Here is a 25,160-nt window from a genome sequence, read left to right as displayed (position 1 = left end):
TATCGCAGAGCATTCAGCCAGATCGAAAATTAAAACAGAAAATGCAGATGCGTGAAGACTGTCTTCCAGACTTCCAACCCTGGCCCCACTACCAACCAGGGGTGTAATATCTCTAAGCTTAGAGATAGGTAAGCTTCCTCACCTGTGAAATGGCAGTAAAAGTGGCACTTACTGCATAGGTTTTGGTAAAGATTCCTAAAAAGTACCTATTTTAGTGCTTGGCACACAGTAGATGCTTAATAAAGGTTAGTGGTGGTGGTGGTGATTTACATCATGGAGACACTGTCACTACCAGCCCCAAGAAATCCGTGGACTCCCCTAAGCTTTGTGACACCTCGCCTAAGCTTCTGAGTGTCGCCCAGCCAGGATCCCCATTGTGGTTCTGCTCACCTGTCAAGGCTCTTGTTCTGTCATTGGGACACCTGGTGGCTGACTGCTGGGTTTGGCCTGAGCCTGGAGATGGCTGGGGCTCTTGGATAAGGTGTTTTCTTTCTAGAGGACCCTCCATTGTTCCCTGATCCCAGCTTGTCCCAGGCATCAGCCTCAGGCCGGGCCCTGGACCTCCCTTCCTGCCCTTCCAACACCACCTAAGAACCTCTGCCCAGTTGATTCCTACGATTTGGTAGCTTCTGAATTCATCTATCTTTCTTAGCTCTCCTTGCATGCAGCCCTACTCCTTTTTTTTTTTTTTTTTTTTTTTTTTATGTGAGCAGTCAATTTCTAGCAGAAATTCTGGAAAAGATCAGCGGCTGTGTAGGTTAAAACAAATCTGTGGAAAATCAGTCTTTAGCAGGCATCTGTCTGTTTTAAGCCTGCTCAACTTGCACAGGGAGCACTGATCAGTCCTCAGTTTCCTAAGCAGCCTTTGGAGAGGCGGGTGTTGGTCAGTTTTGACCTCACTTTCTACCCTCCACATTTCAGGCCATTTAACATCCTAAGGTACTTGTTCCTCGGAGTGAGAAGGAAAAGGAAGGAGGGAGAAGAGTGGAAAGGTCAAGAGCCGAGACTTAGAAGTTGAGTGTGAAATGAATAGACACAGTGTTACGCAGGAGGTGGAGCTGGCAGGACCTCCCAAGGGGCTGGATATGCAGGGTGAGGGAAAGAGAAGCATCAAGATTCGTGGCTTGAGCAACTGGGTGAGTGGTGATGGCAATCTGAGATGGAGAAAACAAATTCAGGTGGAAAGTCAGAGCTCTGATTTGGCCATGTTAAGTTGGATGTCAATTCAACTGAGTCTGGAGCTTAGGCCTAAATATCTAAATATGAGAGCTATCAGCTTTTATAAAATAGAGATCATGTCTACCCAGTACTAGGACCCAATAAGATCACTGAGGCAAAATGCCTGGCAGCATGTAGGCATCTAACAAACAGAAACTGATTATCAGCCAGAAGGGAGGAGGTTTCCTTATTCCTTGTAAGTGTAAGTGGTGAAATCATCAGAGGCAAAGGATGGAAAAGCATTATTTAAAGTTTTCTGGATTAGCTGCTTCAGTCCCCTGAACTCCCACCAGCCCTTTCCTTCTTGGCTCAGTGAAGCATCAGGAGACAATTTCCTTAAGAATACCTATGTAGGTTTTCTATTTCTTTTCCATATCCGTATTTACTTCATCCCGAATATACTAGCACCTTGTGGAAACACATCTGATAACTTCCAGTCAGGGATACTTAGTTGCTACGGTGTTGAAAGGATGTCAACAAAACATTAGCTACCAAAATACCTACCATTCTTATGCTCTGATTTCAAAATCAGACACTTCCATGAATTCTTATTTAGATAAAATGATCATCTCCATTTTATGGCCAAAGAAATTGAGGCTCAGAGGGGTTATGTACCTTGCTCAAGGTCACAGACTGGTAAGTGGTGGGTTTGGACTCAAACACAAGACTCTCTGGACTTGACAGCTCTTTATGCAATGCAGTCTGGAGAAGGCTTTGCAGGGAGTCCCCTCTGTGCAGACTGGGGCTCTCTGTACTTGCCTGACTGTGCTACAAGGCCGTGACATTTTTACAACCCTTCGCCCATCCATCCATGCACTCATCTCCCCAACAAATATTTACTGAGAGCCCAAGAGTATGGCTGACATGGATACAGGAGCAAACAAGACAGACAAGGTCCCTGCCCTCAAGGGCTTACCCTGTGTTGGTAAGAGACAAACAGTGAGCCAGCCAACAAGATAATTTAAGAATGTGATCCCAGAATTAGTTATAACCTCAACCCTTAAAGATCTTGAAGACCTGAAGCAAACTGCAATGTCAAGGTGTACCAGATGCACCCACCATCCACTTACCCATGACTTTTCTCAGCTGTGGGAGAAAGCCATGCCCATCAAAGGGAAAATATCCCCTTTCATTCTTTTGTGGCTGGGTAGAATGAACTACATCTTGATTACCCATTTAAAAAACAGCCACCAAATATCCCTGCTAAGGGAGTGGAAAGAATATTGGACTGGAGGTGTCAGGTGACAAAAGAGGCAGTCATGACTTTGGCCCTAACCGAATGTGTGACCTTGAGCAAGTCTTTTAACTCTCTGGTTGACATACCTGATAAGAGCAAGCATTTGTATGACCTTTTATAGTTTACAAAGGGTTTTTGCTAGGCATTGTCTCATCTTCTCCTTCCAGGAACCCTATGCATTAGAAAAGCAGGGATAATATTTTTATCTTCATTTCTAGGATAAACAATAAAGGCCTTCATGGCAGAGCCTGGGCTCCGAGTCTGGCACTTTCCCCACAGGAGCACTCAGCCTCCTGAAGGTTTCTGCAGTCCTCACTATATACTCTGCATCCGAATTTCTGGTGTGCATTCCTATTCCCCTACCCCCCAGACTGGGTCTTTCTTCTTGCCCCATTCTTGAGACTTATAACAGGTGCATGGCCATTAGGTGCCCAGTAAGTGTTGGGATTAATGCATGGAATTAAGTGTAATGAGATGATGAGAGTGAGTTTTGAGGTGAATGAAGTACATGGGATGGTCACTAGTTCTGTGGTTAGTACTTGTAGTGGAGAGAGACAGCTGGCCCCTACAGCTCTGAGCTCCTCTTCCGTGGTAGTGAAGTGCTACCCAGGGAGGGACTGGATCCCCTTCCGTCAAAGTTGGGCCATGACACCAGGTTTTGTCAATGGAACACGGGCAAAAATAATGTGTTTTATTTCTGGGCTGACAAGGTTAAGAAGTGGGTATGTCTTCCCTGTAATCCTTTTCCCCATTGGTCAGCTGAACAAAGAGGATGCCAAGGCTCTAGGACAGGGTGTGGCCACATGGTGGAAGGAGCCTGGGTCCCTCAACTACCCCCAGGAACCAGCCTTCCCCCTGTGAGCATCCACACTGGGTCGTGACACCAGTGAGAAATAAACTTCTAATGTATTAAAACTTAGGGTTATTTGTTACAGAAGCCAGCGTTGTCTGAACTGAGGATGAACCTTCATCTGCTCTCATCTCAGTGATCTTTGGGATGTAAGACATAGCCAAACCACAACATGAGAGAAAGCAGTGATTTTTCTTTCTTTAAAAAAAAAAAAAAACCACTTCAATGGCTGCTCAAGGAATTGGGAGGTTTAAACAATTTCATGAATAAAAGCCAAGAGCAGGATCAAGAGTCCTTCTCTACCAGTACCCTGCTATCTCCTCTGGAGCTGTGGTCTGTGAGCCAAGTGCCAGCTTGCAGGCAACCACCAGCACCCAGGTTATGAGGGAACAGTCAATGAGCTCACACAAGTAAGTGGAGCACACAGTGAATGTTCACCGTTGTGAGACATGGCAGCAGAAAGGCACAAGAATGTGGGGGAGAGAGCATTTTGTGCTTTACGCCATTTTGTACCCTCCCCTCTCCCACAGTGCACCCCCCCCCAAACACACATTAGGGAATCTCCGGGATCCTGTCCACCAATAGCTCCTGGTTTTTATAGCCCCATTGGAGCCTGCATCGTCCTCAAATTCAATGTCCACAAACTATGCCAGGGGGTGGGAGATGAGGGGTTTAGATTTTATTTTATTTTTTTTTTTTTTGGCCTGATGGCATTTTCTGGAAACAGAAAGGCCTCAGGTTTAACGGGTGAAATGTGTGGCTTCTTGCCATCCCTCTGGAAGGCTCTTTTGGATGGCATTTTAGGCAAGATTTTATTGTCTCTCCAGTTATGTAACTGGTACTTCATCCTCTCTTATTTCTCCTCTCCATCCTTTAACTGTACTATTTTAAAATAAAAAGAAAATGGAGCCTCAGGAAAAGATTAAATCTAAAATATAGGAAAGCTTTCCTTCAGTTTCTCTGAACCTATAATACTGGCTATAACGATAACACCGTGAAACCACCTCCCTCGCAAGCCAGCGGGGCAGGAGGCAGGGCATGAGTTAGGTCAAGGAGCAGGCCAGGCCACTGCTGTCCACACAGAAGATATGTAAAATAGGGGTAAGGACAGTGCTTGCTTTCTGGGATCGCTGGAAAGATCATGTGAGCTAATGCAATGCACATCAGGGGTTTCCAAAGGTCTGGCACCCGGTAGGAGCTCGCGAAATAGGAGCTCCTCCTACTACAATATTTTAACAGAGTATTCCACAGCTCAACACTTACTGACCTACCTCATCAAAGTTGGCTCTTATTACAGTGTCCAGTATTCTCTGACAGTGTGTTCTGTACATCATAATGAAGGTAGAGACCTGTGGGGAGTGTCAACAATAAAAGCATAATTAATATACATTACTGCTGCCCTCCCTTGGAATTTCAATTTTCAAGTCATTTATTCCCTGTTGAGGGGATGAAATTCGCTTAACATCTACTCATCCTGTAAGACCCAAGTAAGTCTAACTTTCATTCGTGGTGCTCTCTGACCTGAGCTCCCTCCTCTGTGCTCCCATGGCATCTGGGCATGTTTCTCCATCGGAGCACCTGCCCTGTGATCCAGTGGAAAAAATGGGTTTCTCTCTCCCCCATTCTCCACCCGTGAGACGATGGGCCCTGGGAAAATTTAAATGGCATATTATTCATGCTCGTGTATCCAGCACTTTGCACGGCGCCTGGCCCATAGTAGAGTTCAGTAGGGTATATTAATTAAATTCTCCTCATCAGCTAAGATACTGAAAAGTTAAAACCCAGTGAGTACTTTTAAGAAGAGGTGTTTGCCAAAAATGACAAAAAGACATTCAGAAATTTCCTGGAATCTGCTCTGCAAAAGAATTGCATCTCCAGCTCCATTTATCCAAGACTTTTAAAGCTATAATATAGGAAACTTATTGATTAAAAAAAAAAAAGCAAATTTGAGGGGAAAATTTTTTTTTACTAGTTCTTAGATTTAAAGCATTTACAGATATTCTTTTTGCATGTAGACATGCATTCATTTTATGTAAACTTAGTTTGCTTATGCATGAGCATCCATCTTCCCCCTTGGCCTGAGATTCCTGGGAGCAGGACTCACGTCTCAGTTACAGTGTATCCCAGCTCCCAGGGGGATATGTAGACAGCAGAAGCTCTACATCTACTGGTGCACTGGGCTGCTTCAAGATAGGTATGTGAGAGATGTATTTCCAGTCATTTTCTCCAAATACCCTATGACCTAACCTATCTGATTCACGGTACCTATAAAGTCTTCTTTGTCTATGGGACTATGATTTCACAACATCCTCTGCGCACATGGGGAAATAAACTGTATCCTCTAAAAAAACAATCTAGAGCAAAGGGGTTCTTCCTTCGTGAAATGAGACAGTGTAATATCATAGATGGATAGGTAGGGAGGTTAGATAGGTAGATAAACTTTTTATTTTAGGAGAGTATTGAATTTGCAGGAAAGTTCTGAAAATAGTATGGGGAGCTCCCATATGCCTCACATCCATTAGCTCTATTGTTAACATTTTACATTAGGATGGTACATTTCTCACAACTAATGAATAAATACAGGTACATTATCATTAACTAAAGTCCATATTTTATTCAGATTCCTATCTTTATATTTTTTAGTTTGTTTGTTTGTTTTTTTAGAGAGAGTGAGCATGTGAGTGGGGGGGGGGCAGAGGCAGAGGGAGAGAGAGAATCCTAAGCAGACTCCACACCCAGCTCAGAGCCCGACGCGGGCCCTGAGATCATGACCTGAGCTGAAACCAAGAGTTGGATGCTTAATCCACTGAGCCACCCACACACCCCTCTATCTTTATATTTTTAAACTCACCATTTTGTACTGAGAGAGAAAAAGAGAGGGAGAGAGGTTGTGTGTGTTGTGTCAGAGAGAGAGAAAGGGAAGCCACCCACTCCCAGCAACACCTCAGATGTGGTCACCTTCTCCTCAGGCAGACTGGCTGGCAGATTTAGATCTTTGACATTTGGAAACTCTGGCAGCAACGTTCCAAGTTTGGACCGGGGTGAATATGCCACCGTCTGTTTGCTCACTTCTTTCTTGCCCGTCTCGCTCACCCAGGCGGCTCCTTTCTTGGAATACATCACATCATAATACTGGGAGCTTTCCTTCACCGCAATGCCGTAGTAATGGTACCTGGGCCAGAGAGAGAGAGAGAGAGACGCACATGCACCATTATCAGGAGGGGTTTCTGGAGCAGGGGGTTGGTGCCCAAGGCCAAGGATGGCTGGGCCCATCCTCCCTGGGCTAGAAGAGTTAACTCTCCTGGGAGACTTGACATCTCAGAAATCTAGAAATAAACCAAAGTTGCAAGTTGCCAGCCATCAATCAGGCAGGTAAAAATAACCAAAATTGCCTCCTACAGAAAATGTTAAGTCAAATACTTTACAAAGCAGAAAGGGGGGATGAAAAAGATTTCCATTTGTATTTAATCTCTTGTACCGAGCCAATGTGATCTCAGAGGTACAGAACTCAAGGGTCCTTTTCTGTGGAGACCCAAGAAGAAGGGTGTGTTTGCACCCACTAACGGTACCGCCACCACCAGTTCATTGGCTTAGGTCTTTCTTAGTCAGTAAATGGTAGTCTTAACTTTATCTTTAAAAAGATATATTCAGTGGCTCTGTTGGCACTGGATATGTAAAAGACAGAAACTTTATTAACTCAAATGGGCTTAGTAATCGCAATGTTGTCCATGAAGACCAAGGAGGGATAGAGGCTGCACTTTGTTAGATTTTAGCTACAGAAACTACTGAGCACTTGCTACACACTAGGCACTTTGCAAACTGCTTTACCTACATGAATTTGAAAACTACTACTAGGAAATGGGGATTAGTACAGTCTTTCTACAGATGAGCAAGAGGGAAGAAAGCTTAAGAAATTTGCTCTAGGTCATCCAGCTTTTTAGAAGAGGTTCTTCAACACCCGTCTGTCTGACCACAAAGGCACTATGCTGCCCAGCAGAAAACACTGCAGGATGTGACTGCAAACCCGGAGTCACTTACGGAGCGTAATAAAAATACAGATGCCTCGGCCCTTCCCAGACCAGCTGATTCAGAACGGGGCGGGGGGCCAAGAATCAGCCCTGGGACAAGCACCACAGGTCATTCTGATCCACGTCAGTTTGAGACTGACTAGCCTGCTCGGTTGAGCACCTTCATCATATTCCCGGCTCTATGATCCCCAATCGTTGAGAGACTGCCATTATTTACTGTTGTAAATTGATGCTCATCACAGCAGCTAATGTAGTGCTAAGTACTCTACACACATTACCTTATTTAATCTCACAAAACCCCGGTAAGGCTGGAATTAACTATTAGCCCCATTTTATAGACTAGGCAACTAAGGCCCAGGGAATTTAAGTAACCCACCCAAAGATCACCCACTGAGCAGAGGCAGGATTTGAACCTCTAAAGTGCTTTAACCACTAAGCCAGTGATTCTCAAACTTTCACTACTACTAAGAATCACCTACAAAACATTAAAATACAGACTCCTGGGCTCCAACCCCCAAAGATTCTGATTTAGTAGGTCTAGAGTAGGTTTCTATAGTCACACGGCAATGCTATTGGAAGTAACTCATGGACCTTGCTTTCAGAAACGCTGTACAAGATATTAATTACTCCTTGCCGCTCATGGAGATATGGTTGGTGGTAGTCATAAAAGAATACCAGTGAGAAAGCATTCTGAGTTATGGGAGAGGCTTCACAGGGAGATGAGCACACATAACCTCCCCTCTCCCTGCCCCCCTTACTCCTGATACCATTCTGTCATATTTCTGCTTAGTGGGCATCTCGTCTCTATCTGAATGCCTCCTGGGATGAAGAACTCAGGCCCTCCGAAGGCAGCCCAGTTCATTTTGGGTTGGGAGAGTTATCAGAAAGTTCTTCTTTGTGTTGAGCTGCTCTCTGTCTTCTGCACCTTCTACTTCCCAACTGTCATAACTGCCTGCCCATCGGGGAGGGGCCTTCGGGGTGGGGGAGGGGCCAGTTCCGTGAGCTCCAGGAGTGCCCTCCAGGTGGCCAGCCAGGCAGTTAGGACACGCCTCCTGAACCTTAACAAAGTTCCCCTTTATAATCTATTGAGATCAAGGGAGTGATAACATATTCAGATCAGACCACTTCTTGATTTTCCAGAGTGTGTGTTGCTGAAATCAGCAATTGCAGCGAAGCTATTGCTCTGATCACTTCTCGTTTTTTCTGTTTCAGTTCGGTAGGACACGTCAACACAATCCACAGTCGCCCCCCCCCCCCATGTATTCTATCAAGGTAAATTTGTTGAGGGATTTTTCTAAGTCCGAGTGGCAGGTTGGAGACTAGAGCTTCTTGTTACCTTTCAACTGGTTGAAGGTGTGACCAACCTTGGGGGAAGGGGTTGGTACTTATGGAGGGGAATACGATGAAATTGACACCACCGATATTTTAAAGAAGATACTGTCCAATTTGCCAACTTCTGGGTTAAAGAAGAAGAAAAAAAAACAAAAACAGGCTCTCACATGTAGGCAGAAGGAAACTTTCTCCAAGTTTATAAAGGATGGGGAAATGGTTCTGTTCTATCTTTATCATCTTTCCTCCCTGTCTCTATTATGTATCTATTTTTGCAGTCTTATTTCTACTCTTCTATCTTAGAGATAAGCAACAATATATTGGAGCCAGCGACTCTTTAAAGACCCATTCATTTCCATTCATTCAATACTCTTCCAACCACTCTCTTGAATCTGTGGACTGAATTGCCCATCGTGGGCCAACCAATGGGCTTACCAGCAAATAAGTAAGGAGGGGTGTGGTTTTGTATCTATACTCTTACCAAGGCTGAAGCCTCAATTTTAAACAAATACTGGCTTTTTTCTTTATAGATGAGATGAGATTTGTTCTTCAGAGCAGTCACCTTGGAAAATTCTTAGAAATTTATTCCAAAATGTCCCCTGCTCAAAATTTTCTGTAAGCTCATTGGAAATTGCCCCCAGAGCGTCCAAGCACACACACACAAACACAATGAGTCTTGTTATTGTCAGAGATTTACCAAAAAGGGGTTTTCCCAGTTTGATCATCTACTTTTTTTTTTTTCCTAACTTAGCTCCAAAGTGAAATCCACCCTGGGAGGATGGGAATGCTGCCCAGGGATGGCAGGAGCAGGGGGAGTGAGGGGATATTGTGGGACATGCTGCTTTTGAAGTAAAACCCTTAGTTTCAAGTCTTACAAGTCCTATATGGTTGTTTTTGGTTTTGTTTCGTAAAGTGTCAGTATTTTGTAAGTCAGTATGTGCTGATCTGCTACTCAACATGGTCAAAATATTTAGAAATGCTACATAATAAGGCACCCTCTAGTGGAGTCACCGTGTATATCAACATAATAAAGGTTCTGAGAAGTCCTGCATAAAGAAACCTACTGAACTCCGTGCTTCCCAAACGTACGTGGCCAAAAGAGCTTTTCCATGGAACACCTGTTAACGTCCAATGATTTTTGAAACACGCCTTAGGGCAAATCTTATAAATCCAGATTTTAGTGAAGCCTGTAAAGTGAAGAGATTCCATTCCCACCAACTCCCACGTAGAAGAAGGGGTACACTCATCCTTCTCACCTTTCAGGACTCTTCCAGAAAGGCCTTTCCCGGGCTACCCTTTCTAAACTAGGCCACTCTCCTTTTGTTATTCTCTATGACAAGCCTCTTTGTCACAATCTGAGTATCTCGTTTGGATCTGTCTTCCCCACCAGAGTATATGCTCCATGAGGGCAGGTGATCCGTACCTCGCACTGTACATGAGACACACAGAAAGTGTGAAAGCAAACACGGGCGGGTTGGTTGACAGCACGCCCTGTGTACCAGGGCCTGGCTGGACCTCTCCACCCCATCTCCCTTGCAGGGACTGGTGCAGGCTGCTTCTCTGGTCGACTGGATACTATCAGAGTAGAAAATGTGCTCAGCAAAACAATCCAAGGAACCTAGAGATGGTCCAGGAAGCACCAAGTGCTCTTTTAAGTGATGCCCAAGACCATTTGACAAGAACACCTAAAGGCAGGGTGGCATAAAGTCAGATTCCTTAAAGCAGCTGACTGGGTCCGATGGCCCTGGGCCTTCCCACAGCCTCTGTTTCAGGGGTCCCGGGAGAGGGGCCCCCAAGGTCTAAAGCTCCTCCGTGCCAGGCCCAGACCTCCCGCCAGGCCTGTGAACGGAGCTCAGGATAGAAGACTGGGGGTGCGCCCCTGACTCAGAGATGTGCGCTCTGCGGATGGGACGGCCGCCGGTGCTTACTTTGACTGTCCTCGGGTCCCGAGTCTTCTGGTGGTTAACTGAGGAAACTGCTGCCTTATGATCTGTAAGTCAACACAAGAGTCAGTTACCCATCGGGAAAATTTGGGAGCACAGTCACTGCATTTTACAAAGAGCAATCCAAAGAAAGTGGAAAACACACGTCCTTGATTGCAATGACTTACTGGGAGTCGGTCGGGACCCTGGAGAAGATACCAGTGTTGGGAGCTGGGGGTGGTGAGCACGGGCGTGACAGTGGGGCCCTGGACTTTGAGGGGTCTCACTTGGCTGCCCCGTGCTTCTCCCTCCTGCTCACAATGTGGTGGGAGTACAGGCTGATGCAGAATGTGTCAGCCCTGCCACTTAAAGCCTTCCAATGGATTCCATTGCACCTGGAATGTCACCGGTCCCTGCTCTTACCTCCTGGTCTTCCTCTCCTGTGACTCACCCTTACTCACCAGACTGCAGCCACGCTGGCTTTTTAAAATTCTTTTCCCTATTCCTGAAGCACACCAGGCTCACTCCCACTGGGGGCCTTTGTAAGGTAGTTCCTTCCGCCCCAGAATGCAGCCTCATCCACATCCCCACAGGATTGGCTCCTTTGCTTACAACGTTCAGGCGTCTGCCCAGAGCCCTTCTCTGACCAGTCTTCTCACTCCACACTCCGAAATTATCCTGTGCACTTGCTCCCTGTGTGCCTATTTTCTGCCTCCCCTACTTGAATGTAAGCTCCCTGAGAGCAGGGACCCAGCACCAGGCTTGGCACCTGCGAGGAGCTCCATCGTGTTGCTGAGTGGAGGGATGAAGCCCAACCCCTGGCCGGGGATATGCTCGGCTCATCTGCAGTGTTGCCTAGGATATTCATGCAGATTTGCAAGAAACTTGGAAGCAAAGCCATCTGCCAAGGTGAAGACACAGGCAGCAGGCCTCATCCTTGGTGTTTACAGAGATGATGTTTGTGGAGAGGCAGTATGATGCGGGGGTTCCGTGGAAGGGCTTTGGAGCTAGGCTACCTGGATTAGAGGGATCCAAACTTAGCCAGTTGTTAGCTGGGGACCCTTAGTTAGGCGAGTTAACATTCAAATGACTCAGTTTCCTCATTTGTAAAATGGGAATGATAATAACCCCTACCTTAGAGAATTCTTGTAAAATCTAGTAGTAAACATATGCAGATAATTTGCAACAAAGCCTTGCACTTAGTAAGGGCCCAATAAACATTACCCGTTATTACCATTGATTGTCCTGACAACTCATTCCCTTTTACTTCGAGGGACTTTTCTCATCTCACCAAACTCTTCCAGCCTCCCTCCTCCTCTAGTACATCACCAAGCAGGCAGGCATGGGCAGAGAGAGCCTGCCTGCAGGCTGCCCTTCATGAGATGAGACCCAACTGCTGACTTCCCACTGGCGGGGCATGAACACCACGTGCCTTCTCAGAGATGTGGAGGAGTCTCTTCTGATCCATCCACATCTTCTTCCATCCACACTGACACTCTCATTGATGGATTTGCTCAGTCACAACAGACATTTACTGAGACCCTGTCAGTTATTTGAACTTGGATGTGCTTTTGAACTTCTCTGTGCTTAGGTTCATCTTCTGACATCTAGGGACTCGGGGGTTTATATACTCCTCCCCAGATCCGAGGGGTAGGTGATGGTGGCCTCAACTAAGTTGGCATCAGTGGGATGGAAGGAAGTGGACAAATCAGAGAGAAATTGAGAATCTGGAATGGGTACCATGAAGATGGGCCATTTCTGTACATTAGGAAGCTGTCTCCAGTGTGAAAAATGGGGCAGGTTTTTCTCATCTGAAAATGGGTTAAGAAAACAAACAAACATGCATTGCTTACAAGGATGGTTAGAAAATCTAATAAGAGAACATGACAATACCGCTTTAGGAAATATAATGGCTTCAAAAATGTTATCTGACAGTGATGATACTGCAGGAAACAATGAGGTCATCCTCTGAAATCTTGGAGGGCATCACATCTGTATTGATACAGCCCTGGTTTCTTTCACCTTAACTCCTGGAAGCTGAGGATATGGGTTCTCACTTTGTCTATGTCCCTCTCAAACTGCTGTGACCTGAGGAAAATGCAGGATTCAGGGTGGGGTCTGAGCGGGTTCAGCGACAGGGCTTTCTAAGCCCTCTGCCCGGGATGCGCAGCGCGGTTTTGGTGGCCTCACCTCGTCTGGCCAAGGACGCCCTCAGACTTTCATCACAGAGCTGGTCTCATCACAGAACTGCCAAGATACGAAGCAGCCATTCGCAAAGCTGCAATACTGAACGTTTTTAGCTATGCCGATAGAGATCGAAGGGAAAAACAGAAAGCATGAAGATGGAGAGATTCTTCACTTTGGTTAAACGTGGGTTACGATTTGGGTTCAGAGTTTCCTACCTATCTAATACAATAAAGTTCCAAGAGCCCCAGTCCCCACAAGATAAACACACACTAGTTGCTTCGGAAAAGCAGAGATTTTTCTGCATTTTTGTCTGGGAGATTTCCCCCATACAGCAGGTACAACAGGAAGGTACCATGTTTAATGCTCTGATATTAGCAGACATTTGGAAAATAATATCAAGTGCTGTCTAAGGTGTGGCAAGACTGAAGCTCTCACAGATTGCTGGTGACACTGTTTATGTACGACCCTTCACAATACGTATCAAGAACCACAAAATAGGGCACCTGGGTGGCTCAGTTGGTTAAGCGACTGCCTTCGGCTCAGGTCATGATCCTGGAGTCCCAGGATCGAGTCCCGCATCGGGCTCCCTGCTCAGCAGGGAGTCTGCTTCTCCCTCTGACCCTCCCCCTTCTCATGTGCTCTCTCTCTCTCATTCTCTCTCTTAAATAAATAAATAAAATCTTTAAAAAAAAAAAAAAAAACCACAAAATATACATACCTTTTGGTCTATGAATTCCAAGGAACTAATCTGAAGTAAGAAAATGCTATATGCAGGGCTACTAATAAGACAGAAAAATTGGAAACAATATAAGTGTCTGATGGCAGGGAGCTGGCTAAAGAAACGATCATCTGTGCACTCAGCGGACCATGACACAGGCATTAAAAATGAGGGTAACGGGCACCTGGGTGGTGCAGTCAGTTGAGCGTCCCAATCCCACTCTTGGTTTTGTCTCAGGCCCTGATCTCAGGGTTGTGAGATCAAGCCCCAGATCGGGCTCCAGGCTGAGTAGGGAGTCTGCTTGAGATTCTCTCTCCCTCTCCCTCTGCCCTTCCCCTCAACCTCTCCCTCTCAAATAAATAAATCTTTTTAAAAAATGATAGTAACAAAAACTATGTCACAGCACAGAAAGTCTATGTATGACATAATGTTGAGTGAAACAGCATACCTCAAACTACATTGATGCTATGCTTATAATTTATGTTTTTACAAATGTAGGAATGGAACGGGAACAAGGAAAAGTAAAAATGGATATTTGTTAAGGTAGTAGGATTGTGACTAGAACAAAAAGATTTTTGTACAAGGTCAACTGTTTTTGTAAATGGAAAAGGATTTTCTTATTGGAAATTTTCCTAATTGGCAAAAGAAGTTCAAGATGACCTTGAAAGAAGCACCAGAAATCTTCCAGAATGTTCTAGTGGCTCTTTTCCTTTTTCTTTTCTTTAAAAAAATCATTGCCTATTCCCTGAAAACAATATGTAGATAATAAAAAAGCAGCATTTTGTTGTTGCTCTTGTTGTTCCTAAGCCTTATTATACATGATTTAAGAGAATGGGCAAAGTTCTGAATCTTTCTAAATACTTATCCAAACGGCATCCTACCTGATGTCCTGGCCCCAGGCTAAGGTACAGGGCCACAGACTCTGGTCTAGAGATGTTCCAGAAAGCCCCCAGGAAACAAGGACAGATTTCTGGAGCTGTTTGTTCTACCTCTAAGAGGCAACAAAACGTGCAATCAGGGTGTTTGAAGTTCTCTGTGCTCTGATCTTGAGAAACTATCAAGTTGTGGAATGGGGCCTCTGAATTCATGGATCAATGTGTCCTATGATTTCCTCCCTGGCCTATGGGTTTTACTTACTCCTTTTGGATAATGTATGGATCAACACACGCAGTTTTACCATCTCTGTGGCCGGCACCACCCTCCGCTGAGTCACCTAAGACGGAAGCAGGAGAGATTCCACGCTTCCCGACACCGCACAACCCCATGTCCTATTGATTCTGATGAAAACTCCCACTGAGCCCGGCCACTTCTCCCTGTCCCCCCAGCCACTGCCCTCGCCCGCCACAACCCCTCACCCAGACCACAGATACAGCCTCCTAACTGCCTGCCCTGCCTCCGGTCTTGCTGCCCAGCCAAGCACCACCTTTCTAAAATCCAAATATGATCATTTCATTTCCTCGTTGAAAATGCCAGATGCCTGCTCACAGCCTACACTGGATAAAAATCCAGCCTGCTCAGGCTGGTCCTTGAGGCCCTCTGTGATCTGCTCAAGCCCAACACCCCAGCCTCAAATCCCGCTACTCAACACCCTCTCCCCCCCGCCCCCCGCCATGTTCCCTGAGCTCCAGGCCTGGGCAAACAGCTCCAGAAATCTGTCCTTGTTTCCTGGGGGCTTTCTGGAACATCTCTAGACCAGAGTCTGTGGCCCTGTACCTTAACACACATTCTTTGGGGTCAGGTCCTGGTTCAGGCACCGTGCCAGCCACTTTACGTGCATTATCTCAGTTAAGCATTACAACGGCCCAGGCTCCATTGCTGTTCCCTCTGTACAGATGAGCGAACTGAGGCTTAGAGAGGCTAGGACCCCCGCACAAAGCCACACAGCTCACAAGATGCAGACCCGGGATTCAAAGGCACCCAGTGTGACTCAACATTATCAAGACAATACTATTACCTCTGAATAAATGAAAGCGTCCTAAAGCCTCCCTCATCCCCTCTTTTAACAGCAACCTTTTTTCTTTTATGTCATATTCCTGCATTTACACATTAGGTGAGGAATGAAAGGATTTCTTGTTCCCGTCCACTCTTCAATGGAGACTCCAGTTTGTCTCACTTTGACGCTCTTGGCAATGTGCTGGTGGCCTCTGCTATGAACAGCAGCTGAGAGCTAGGCCCCGAATCCCCCAGGGAAAGTGAGAAACAGCTGACAGGACTGTGACATCCTCAGGCAGATGATATCCGCAGGTGTCTCCTCTTAGATTAAATCTACCTGCATCCAGTAAAGTGGAAATCTGACAATTAAACTTCTTCTGCTTAATAAAATTACTCAGTAAGCAAAAGTCATTCTGTTTGGATGATTTGGAGTTCCCCGCTGGATTAACCGAGGGAACAATCCAGATCACTACCTGTCTACTCAGAGGCCTCTGACAATTCTCCACAGCCAGCTGACTCAGCAGAGGCTCCTTCTTCTGGAGCTCAGATGCACTGTGCAAATCCCCACTCTGTTTCACTCTTTGCTCTCAAAATGTCCTTGCGTGAGCCCCATGCTCCATCCAGATCAGACTACTTGGTGCTGGCCAGTTCTCTGGGCTCCATGCTTCTGCACCTTCCCCCTGCAGCAATCCCCAGACACCCAGCATGCACGCGGCTCCTCCGTGCACCTTTCCTGATTCCTCAGCCAGGTAAGCACTCTTCCTTCTCCAAACCATGACTGCACCTGCCACTTCCAGTCTGTGACCAACTTCCATCCTCCTTCCATCTTGAACATACCGAGACTCTACCGCATCCCCCATTACTACCAGTCCGAAGGCCATGGTCTTATGCCCAGATTGTGACCATGGTCCCCTCATTGACCCTCATCCAGTCATGGCACCACGACCACTTCTCCATGAAGCCTCTAGATGAAGTCCAGACCCACCAGGTCCTGCTGGACTGGCCCTGCCTTCATTCCAGCTCACCTCTCCCCTCCTCCTCTCCCGGTCCCCACAGCTATATGAAACTTGTTTCAAGTTTCATGTATACACTGTGCTCTCTCCTACTATAGCTTTCCCTGCAGGCTCTTCTCATTTTCTGGAACCCTCTCCCCATGCCCTCTGTCTGCTTCATGTCTACTCACCTTTGAAATATTAGCTTATACCTTATGTCCTTCCAAAACCTTCCCTGAGCCACTTGTTTGGTTTAAGGGACTGTAGTTACACAGTCCATAGAATCCTCTTATCCAGCCAATACTCCTCTCAGCTCCACCAAGTCCTGCATAGGCCTATGGGGCTCACGGGAACTGGCCCTGCAGCCTTGTCTCCCACTGCTCTCCCCCATGTTTGATGAGCTGCAGCCTCAACAGCTACAGGTGGCTGCCTGATGGTACATAGTTAGGATTCACTCAACAACAAATATTTACTGAGATCCTCCTGTATGCCAGACTCTCGACCAGGCTGAGGGACACCACATGGAGCTGAACAGAAACAGCCTTTGTTTAGGAAGCTTACATCTAGTGGGAGAAGACCAAAAATGAATACATTACAGAGTCAATATATCTTCTATCAGGTAAATGCTACGGAGAGGAACAAAAGGAGCGGCGGGGAGGGGGAAACGGGACGTAGGGGTGGGGGGTTCTTCTTTAGGGTGATAGGGGCTAAGTGCTAATGTGGCATTTGAGTGGTGACCTGAAGAAAGTGAGGGAATGAACCTCATGGATATCTAGAGGAGGGAGGGTGCAAGCCCAGAGAACAGGCAGTGCAAAGACCCTGGGGTAGGAGCTTGTGTGATGTGTGTCAGGAAGAGCGAGGAGGCCAATGTGGCCGGAGCACAGCCAGTACTCAGGAGAGCAGAAGATGAGGTCGGGAGGCCAGGAGGGGGTGATGGAGCACAGTTCACGCGGGGCCTTGTAGGCCTTTGTGAGAACTTCTGCTTTTACCCTGAATGAGATGGGGAGACTTCAGAGGGCTCCAAGCAGGGGAGTGGGGAACAAGTCTGACTTAGCTTTCCAAAGGATGGCTCTGGCTGCTGGGTGGAGAAGGGACCATCGGGGCCTAGGGTGGAAGCAGGGAGGCCATCAAAAGGCCACTGTGTAGTCCAGGGAGGAGACATTACAGCTCAGCACATTAATTCATCGATTCAGTAAATGAGAGAGTCAAGTGAAGTAGCTCTTTGGCTGGCCACGGAAGTTGTTTCCAGTGTTGTGTGGCCATAAATCATGCTATAAGCGGTACCTTTTGCATAATGATTTTTATTTTTATTGCTAGCGTTTTAGGAGTTCTCCGCTCATAATAGTTTCTCAAGTGTGGAGCTGCTTGATTAAAGGGGAGAAACATTTCAAGGTTCGTAAAAGATACCATAAAGTTGCTTTCCGTGAAGTGTAGAAGGCGATTATCACTTTGGAAAAAATGTGCTAAACTGAGGAGCCAAAAGAGACCTTCCATTTGAGCATCAGGTTTCTTGTCTGTAAAATGGGGATAAAACGCTTGCTCAGCTAACCTCACAGGCTTACGGCAAGGCTCTACCTCAATGGGCTCTCCTGGTGGCACAGGGGGACGGTGACCCGCTGACGGGCTGGGCGCTGGAGCAGAGGGGGCCGCATTGTGGTAACACCCCCGTCTGTCTCCGCGATCCTCAACCTCTTCTAGCCCATTCTCTTCACTGACAGAGTTACCCATTTGATGGGTTTTTGGAGGATCCTCATTCGACTCTTTTTTTTTTTCAGGCTTCCATGGTAAATCCTGGTCTCCCAACAATATATTTGTGCCGTTGGAATATTTAGTTCTCTTTGTGAAAATACTTTTTATCTAGAAATACTGGAAGGCCGAGTCCTCTCCTCCTCCTCCAAGAGAGAGAAAGGTAATTTCAAGCAGAGAACTACGAGGAAGGGCCGGTGGCTGAGTTGGCGGGGTGGGGGATGGGTGGAGACACTGCTGTTACTGCATCCCTTTCTGCCCAAACGGAGGTCAAGACTTCTCCCACTCCGAGCAAAGAAAGGGCCGTTACAGATTGTACCTCCTCCTTCCAGCTGCAACAAAAACCTGTGGGAAGTGGGTTTGCTGTTGCTTTTTTTTTTAAGTGTTTCTTATGGGCTGCAAATTACAAATTATTCTCCTCTCTTTTCACCAAATAATCAGCTGGTCCCAGAATCTGAAAGCCCAGCACAGTTTGGTTTGAGTCTCAAAATGCAGAGTCGGTTCAGCCCCACTAAGGCTGTTCAGCTTTTAATTTCTGGAGCAAGACTCAGCAAACAGTCAAACACTTTTGTGGAGCTGTGAAAGCTGAGTTTCGCTGTTTGATAAATGAGCAGACGGCAGGCAGCCCCTCTTTCTCTTTTTGTATGGATTCAATGAAGCCTGCCTAAAGAACACCACATGCTGTTCTAGCTACTGATCTAACATTCCGCAACATCCCAGCCTTCCAAATTCCCTTTAATTACTCGGGAATCCCACCCTTCTCCCTTTCAGCCTAGGCAGCCAGGCTGGGCCGGGGGCGCCGTGGGGCTCGAGGTGGGAAGCGGGGCAGCTCTGCAGAACTCCCCTCCCGGGAGCTGCCGGGACTCTTCTCAGTGGTGGTGGCCAGGTTATCCATCTCTCCTGTCCACGCTTCTCCCCGGCCAACAACAGACTGCTCCAGTTGAAGGAAACTCCGCATGTGGGCTACCCTGACCTCATTTTGAGGGTGCAGTTTTTTAAGAAACGTGAGTTTTAGGCTCATGTTTCTGAAATGGCATATTCAAACCACTGCCCTCCTTTAAGACAGGGGAAAAAAAAGAGGAGCCACCACCCACTGAGCATCAGCAAGGACCAGGCACTAGATGAGGTATTTTACACACAACATTGATTTTATCCTAAAAGTGACACTGGAGGAAAGCATGAAGATCCCTGTTTCACAGATGAGGTCCTGGGATCTACGTCCATTCAAGGCTGCTCAGATTCACAGACTCCAGCCAGTGGGCGAAACGGGATCCCAGTTCCACTGTCTCTCCTGTTCTTCACTTTGGAAGGCACCCCTGGGAGCCAGCAAGGGGTCCACTAACTGAGTGTGAGACCCCTGACGTCCCCTCTAGATGCTGCCTCAAGGGACACCTTTAGAGCTACTCCGGAAAGCCACTCCATCTCATTATTCTTACAGACAGGCTTTGTTTGATTTTGACCTCAAACCGTATGATCTTGATCCAGCTTGATCTCCAAACTTAGTCATCAGGGACGGCTCTGAAAACAGGCTTTGGCTGTTTCCAAAAATTCAATCCACCCTCAGTAGGCAAAGATTTGCCACCAACAAGAACTGATCCAAAAAAGTTCCAAGGTAATGGGATAAGTGCACATCCTCCCACACTTTGAAGGAGACAAACTCATGTGTATATAAGGAGTCAAGTATGCTTAAAACAGTTAAAAAATAAGAGCTATGGGTCTTAGTTCAGAGGTTACTTGGGTGTGGGAAAAGAACAGGGATGCCTCAAATAGCAAGAAATGAGAAATCCAGTACAATGACAAGTTGCTGTTTTGTAACCGTGTATTGCAAAAGTCTTGTGCCTTCTCTTAAAACACACACACAGTTTTGTGAACACAAGAAAGAAATGATTAGGGAACCAGACTGGTTAAAGGGATTAATACCGTCACAACTTGAAGTCTGAAAGTGAGATGCGGACTCACTTTCTTTGTTGACAAGAGATGTCATCCCTTTAACAGAGAAGAAAAAAAATTAAGTCTGGTGCTATCAATAAGGATTTTTAAACAGCCCACCTCAATGCTTTCATTTTAAAATGGGTGTTTGCCAGAGTGGTTACACTATGTTATGCAACTCTGGCCATTCAACAGTTTTTTGTAACACCTACTGGGTGCCAGGCACTGGGGAGGGGGGGTCAATGGGGGTAGGATACTGCAGGTCCATAGGAAGTTCCCCAAGAGCAATTTCAAACATTCGCAAGAAATTCCTATCTAGTGCACTGAGACAGAAATGGAATTTCAAATCATGTGTATGGATTGATGCAGGATTCTGTGGAAACCCCCAAGGCCAGGAGGGTAACAGCTACTCTGCTGCCCCTTGCGAAGTACCACGGATGACAATTCCAAGAAGTCCCAAGTTCCAGAGATGAGCCCGGTGTCGTCCTGAGGCTGCCTGGGTGATGTGTCACGTGTGTGAGTATGAGAAAAGCCAGTCATCACACACCGATTTAGTTAGAATGAGGTGAGTTACGTAAGCTCCAGGTTAAGTCAAAACTGGAAAAACTCCGAGGGCGATAACGAGAGCGGGTGAGGGTGGCAAAGACAGCATGTGTGCGAGGCAGGAGATTTTTAGAACAATTGTTCTCAAGACTGTTCAGAAGGAAGAGTCGAAACATCGATGCTAGTGGTGATATATTAAAAACATGTATTAAAGTCATAAGATGTTGCCATGGTAAACCGAAATCATAATTCCAGCTCATGTGCATTGAGTGTTTATATTTACCGGGCACTGAGCCGAGGAAGCCCCTTTGACAGTCATCATGTCAACAACTCTCCACGTGGTTGCCGTCACTGTCCCATCTTGTGGATGGGGAAATGGAGGCCCAGAGCGATTCAGAAATCGTCTGAGCTCACACAGCGGGTAAATGGCGGAGTCGGGACTCAAGCCCACACAATCTGACTTCTGAGCTCTCACACGACATGACACGCGAGATACCTGAAATAACAAACTATGGGATCTGGGCTGAAATCAGACCTCCTGACAAGGACACTCCACAGCAGGTTCTAAAGGTGAAGAAAAACATACCCGAGAATTTAAAGCTGAATAGGAAACTCTATCGATGTACCGAATGGTTTCCTTTGAAAACTGGAGAGAGACTGTTCCTGAAGGATCCGAATGCCTCAAGAGCAGCTTTATCTTTGTCGGTGGCCCCGCATGGGCGTGCGCGTGACCCCGGGCCAGGGCGGCCTGTCAGGACTCTCGAGGAAAGAGGGCAGGCTCGCAAAGCCAGAGCAAATTTTGGTTCTGTCTTCGTTCCAGGTATATGCAGCTGCCTGAAGCACGGGTCCCCAGAACACGCTGGACATTTTTCAGCATTGCTCAAGCATGGCCAGACATGAAGAAGGAGCCAAATACTCAAGGAAGAGCCACCCAACAGCCCAAACTGCCAATTACCTCAAGTCCTCGTGGGGAAAAGGCAGGCTATAAATAAACTCAATTTATACATCCAGCACCCCAGCTTCCCCTTCTCCAGCCTCCCTACTGCTTCCTGGTGTCCCCACCCGGCGGCGGGCACCCAGTGCCCCCCACCCTGCAGCCCCAGCCCTGCCACGGCACGTGTGACCTTGGGAAAACCACTCAGTCCCTCTCTTCATCTCCTCAGCTAGAAAAGGAAGGGGTTTGGGTCTCACCAACCAATCTCTAAGTCCCTTGAATAGATTAAACTCCTTTAATTTGAGGTCTTAGTAACCGATATGGATTAATGAATTATCCTGCTCTGTTCTAGCTGCATTGTTACAGACTCAAGGAGGGGAACTGAGGATTCTGAGACATCAACAAGTCTCCAGGGGACATGCAGTTCTGAGGCTAACTGGCCTCTCCACGAATCAAATTACACTGTGTCACAGCTGCCTAGTGCCTGTCCACGAATCTGCCTCTTGCTGACACGTTCGACAATGCTGACCGATAAATCCCGTTACCGTCCCGCAGCCGTAAGTGATCACATTGTGCCACCCCTGTGGCTTCCCCTGGGCTCTTCATTTGAGTATTCCGTACATGTTTTCAGGATCCTGGCTTCCATTTCATAGTTGTGACACATAGAAGGACACACCGGGGCCATATGGGGCAAAGGGGTCAAAAGGCCCCACCTTCCAGCTGGGAGATGAGTAAATCCTGGCGACGCCACGTTCAGCACGGTGACTACAGTTCATACTTGCTGTATGTTTTGCAAGCTGCTAAGAGAGTGGGTCTTAAAAGTTCTTATCACCAAAAAAACGTTCTCATCACAATAAAAAAAAATCGTTAGCTATGGGTAGTGATAGATTTTAACTAAGCTTATTTGGTGATCATTTCACAATATACACATATATCAAATTGTTATGTTTTACACCTTAAACTAATATATGTCGATTATATCTCAATTTTTTTTTAAAAAAGAATACAATGGATTTTTAAAGTGCCCTTATGTGGATAAAATGGCTCATTGCTTACCCCCTTTCCCTTATTAACCATACTCTAATTTTTTATTCCAGGAGGCAATGGTCTACATTTTCCTGCTTCCCTGATAACCAAGGGCCGCAGGCAAGATGTAGGGGAGATCACTGGGCCGGGCTCTGGGAGAGCTCCTGAAGACAGCTGATATGGCTGCAGTTTTGACTTTTCTCTTCTTACCCCCTTCTTCCCACTTGTTGCCTAGAATATAGCCTCTGTGGTCCAGCAGCCACTTGGGACCATGAGGTGACGCAAAGTTGGAAGCCATCTGCTACATGTGATGCAGAGCACAGAAAGAGAAGGACCCCAGGTCCCTGATGCTCTTCTAGAGCTGTTAATGCCAGCACCGGGTTAGCACCTTTTATACTTATTCTACGTGAAGAAAAGTAAAACCACTCATTTATGTCACTGTTTGGGGACAGAGAGGGGCTTTTTTTTTTAACCCACAGTCCCAACACAATTCCTAACTGATCCACCTTCTGATTTCCACCCAGGATTTACTTCGCGGAGAAGGTTCCAGCGGCCTGGAGTCAGCCATGTCGTCTTTCAAGAGGAACAAAACCAGCATCTAGCTCCCAGGGCCGTGTGAGGAGTACACGAGATGCTGCCATTACGGTTTCTAGCTGCAAAGTGTTTCCAGCTTATATGGGAGAGATTGTCGTATGTTTGTAGACTAACTTCCCCATGTGACAGATGGAGGGACTGAGGTGCAGAGAGTAAGGGTGATAGATCCTCAAGTTCAGGACTCCACACCTGGCATTATTGGAAACTCCTGGCCTATAGCCCATGGTGGAATCTCAACAAAGTTTTGTTGAAGAAGACGTGTTTTTGCCTTTCAACCTCTCAGCAACGCATGTCACAGACGCTTGGAAAGCAATCCATTTGTATGTCACAGATGTGCTCTGGCTCAGAGATCTGAGGCCCTCTTTTGTTTCTGAAAAAGCTTAGCTTGCTGCTAAGCACCGAGATGCTCCATCTTTGTGCAGGTAGAGTTTTTGCTACGAGTTTCCAAAAGACCAGTCGAGCCCCAGGAGAAAGAAGTATTTGGTGACATTAAAACACCCTCTTCAGCTTCTGTGGATCTCAAAGGGCTGAGGTGGGGAGAGGATGACCCGGGTGTCTGGGGCTCCTCCCAGAGTGACCTCGCTCTCAGGCTGCCGCCCATCCCCCACCCCGAGGACGCAGCAGTCTCCCCTCTGTGCCCCTCTACTCATGGGCATTCCAGCTCAGGGGCACATCCGCCATCGTGTTCTGTGGTTTCCTGTGGGGATATGTCCCTTCTGCAGCCCACTCCCCTCGAGGACAGACTGTCTTCTTCACTCCAGTTCCACCTGCCCGCACAGGGCTGGGGCCACAACAGGATGAGGTCAATGAATATCTAATAACTGGGGGAACCAAAGTGTTGAGGGGGAAGCAGCATAGGGAATACTGGCGGTGGGGTTCCCAGCGCCCAGAACCCTGGGTGGGGCAAGATTTAAGGGGTTCTTTCTCAACTGTGATGACCAGCACACTTGCCCCTGATAGACAGAGAGGCCAGGAATTCACTCCCAAATTCCATCATCTAAGAGGTCGCCAGGTGGCTGCTAATGACTACACCAAAGCCCAAAGGCCCACTGTTTTGTTCTCCGCACAGACCCACCTCCTGCCTCCACACATACACATCCTACCCCCAAAATAAATGTTCTGGGTAAATGAGATAAGTTTAAGTGCATGGACTCTTGGAGCCAGACTTCCCAGGTTCACGTCCACTTACTGGCTGTGTGGCCTTGGGCAAATTACCTTACCTCTCTGGGGCTCAGTTTACCTATCTCTATAATGGGGGTAATAACAGTTCCTACCTCATAGAGTAGTTTGGAGGAGGCTGATATATGTAAAATGCTTACAACAATGCCAGGTCTTAGAAGGCCCTATGTGTTTGTGATTTTTATTAATTTTATAGAAAGTCTGTGAATGCTGCATTCATAATTAGACATAGCTAAATACTTCTAACATCTGTTAAAAAGTTACCTATTTTTTTTAAGATTTACTTATTTATTTTAGAGAGAGAGTGTGAGCAAGTGGGGGAAGGGGCAGAGGGAGAGAATCTCAAGCAGACTCCCCACTGAGCTTGGAGCCTGACGTGGGACTCCATCTCATGACCCACGAGATCATGACCTAAGCCAAAACCAAGAGTAGGATGCTTAACCAACAGAGCCACCCAGGTGCCCCAAGAATCATCTATTAATAAGCTTGGCCAATTTAGCTGGGTCTGATGTCACGTGTTAGGCCAATTGATCCCTACGATCTTGTGTTTGTTTCGATTTACAGTTCCACTGTAAAATTTATTTTACTGCTTTTGCTGGAAAACTAGGGTTACCATTATGGAAGTATTTTTTTCTCAAGCTGACAAGCCTGCAGACACCAGCAGCAGGCGGAAAAGTTCAGGGAAGAGAGGAAGGAGAGACCAGGCTCTCCCCTTCCCCACTGTAGGTCCCCAGGCCACATGCAGTCAAGGCTGAGGGGGTCAGGGAGGCAATCAAGTGGATTTCAGGCTGCAGAT

The 25,160-nt window shown here is 46.7% G+C and overlaps 1 protein-coding gene across 8 annotated transcripts in view; it reads right to left on the bottom strand.

Annotated features, from left to right (window-relative positions):
• Positions 1-25,160, bottom strand: part of RFX4 (regulatory factor X4) — a 155,460-nt gene that overhangs the window by 65,985 nt on the left and 64,315 nt on the right. For 7 of the 8 annotated variants that reach the window (XM_032416389.1, XM_032416385.1, XM_032416386.1 and 4 more), the window contains 3 exons: positions 10,591-10,652; positions 6,264-6,477; positions 4,577-4,654 (listed from right to left, as the gene is read on the bottom strand). In XM_032416389.1, coding sequence (XP_032272280.1) covers positions 4,577-4,654; positions 6,264-6,477; positions 10,591-10,652 — 354 coding nt within the window. Of the gene's footprint in view, positions 1-4,576; positions 4,655-6,263; positions 6,478-8,100; positions 10,571-10,590; positions 10,653-25,160 lie in introns of those variants that run through there. The other variant, XM_032416393.1, reaches the window with a different exon arrangement.

Source organism: Phoca vitulina, unplaced genomic scaffold, assembly GCF_004348235.1.
Source record: "Phoca vitulina isolate PV1807 unplaced genomic scaffold, GSC_HSeal_1.0 scaffold19, whole genome shotgun sequence".
In the NCBI taxonomy this organism is placed as follows: domain Eukaryota; kingdom Metazoa; phylum Chordata; class Mammalia; order Carnivora; family Phocidae; genus Phoca; species Phoca vitulina.
This window is presented reverse-complemented; position numbering and strand designations above follow the sequence as displayed.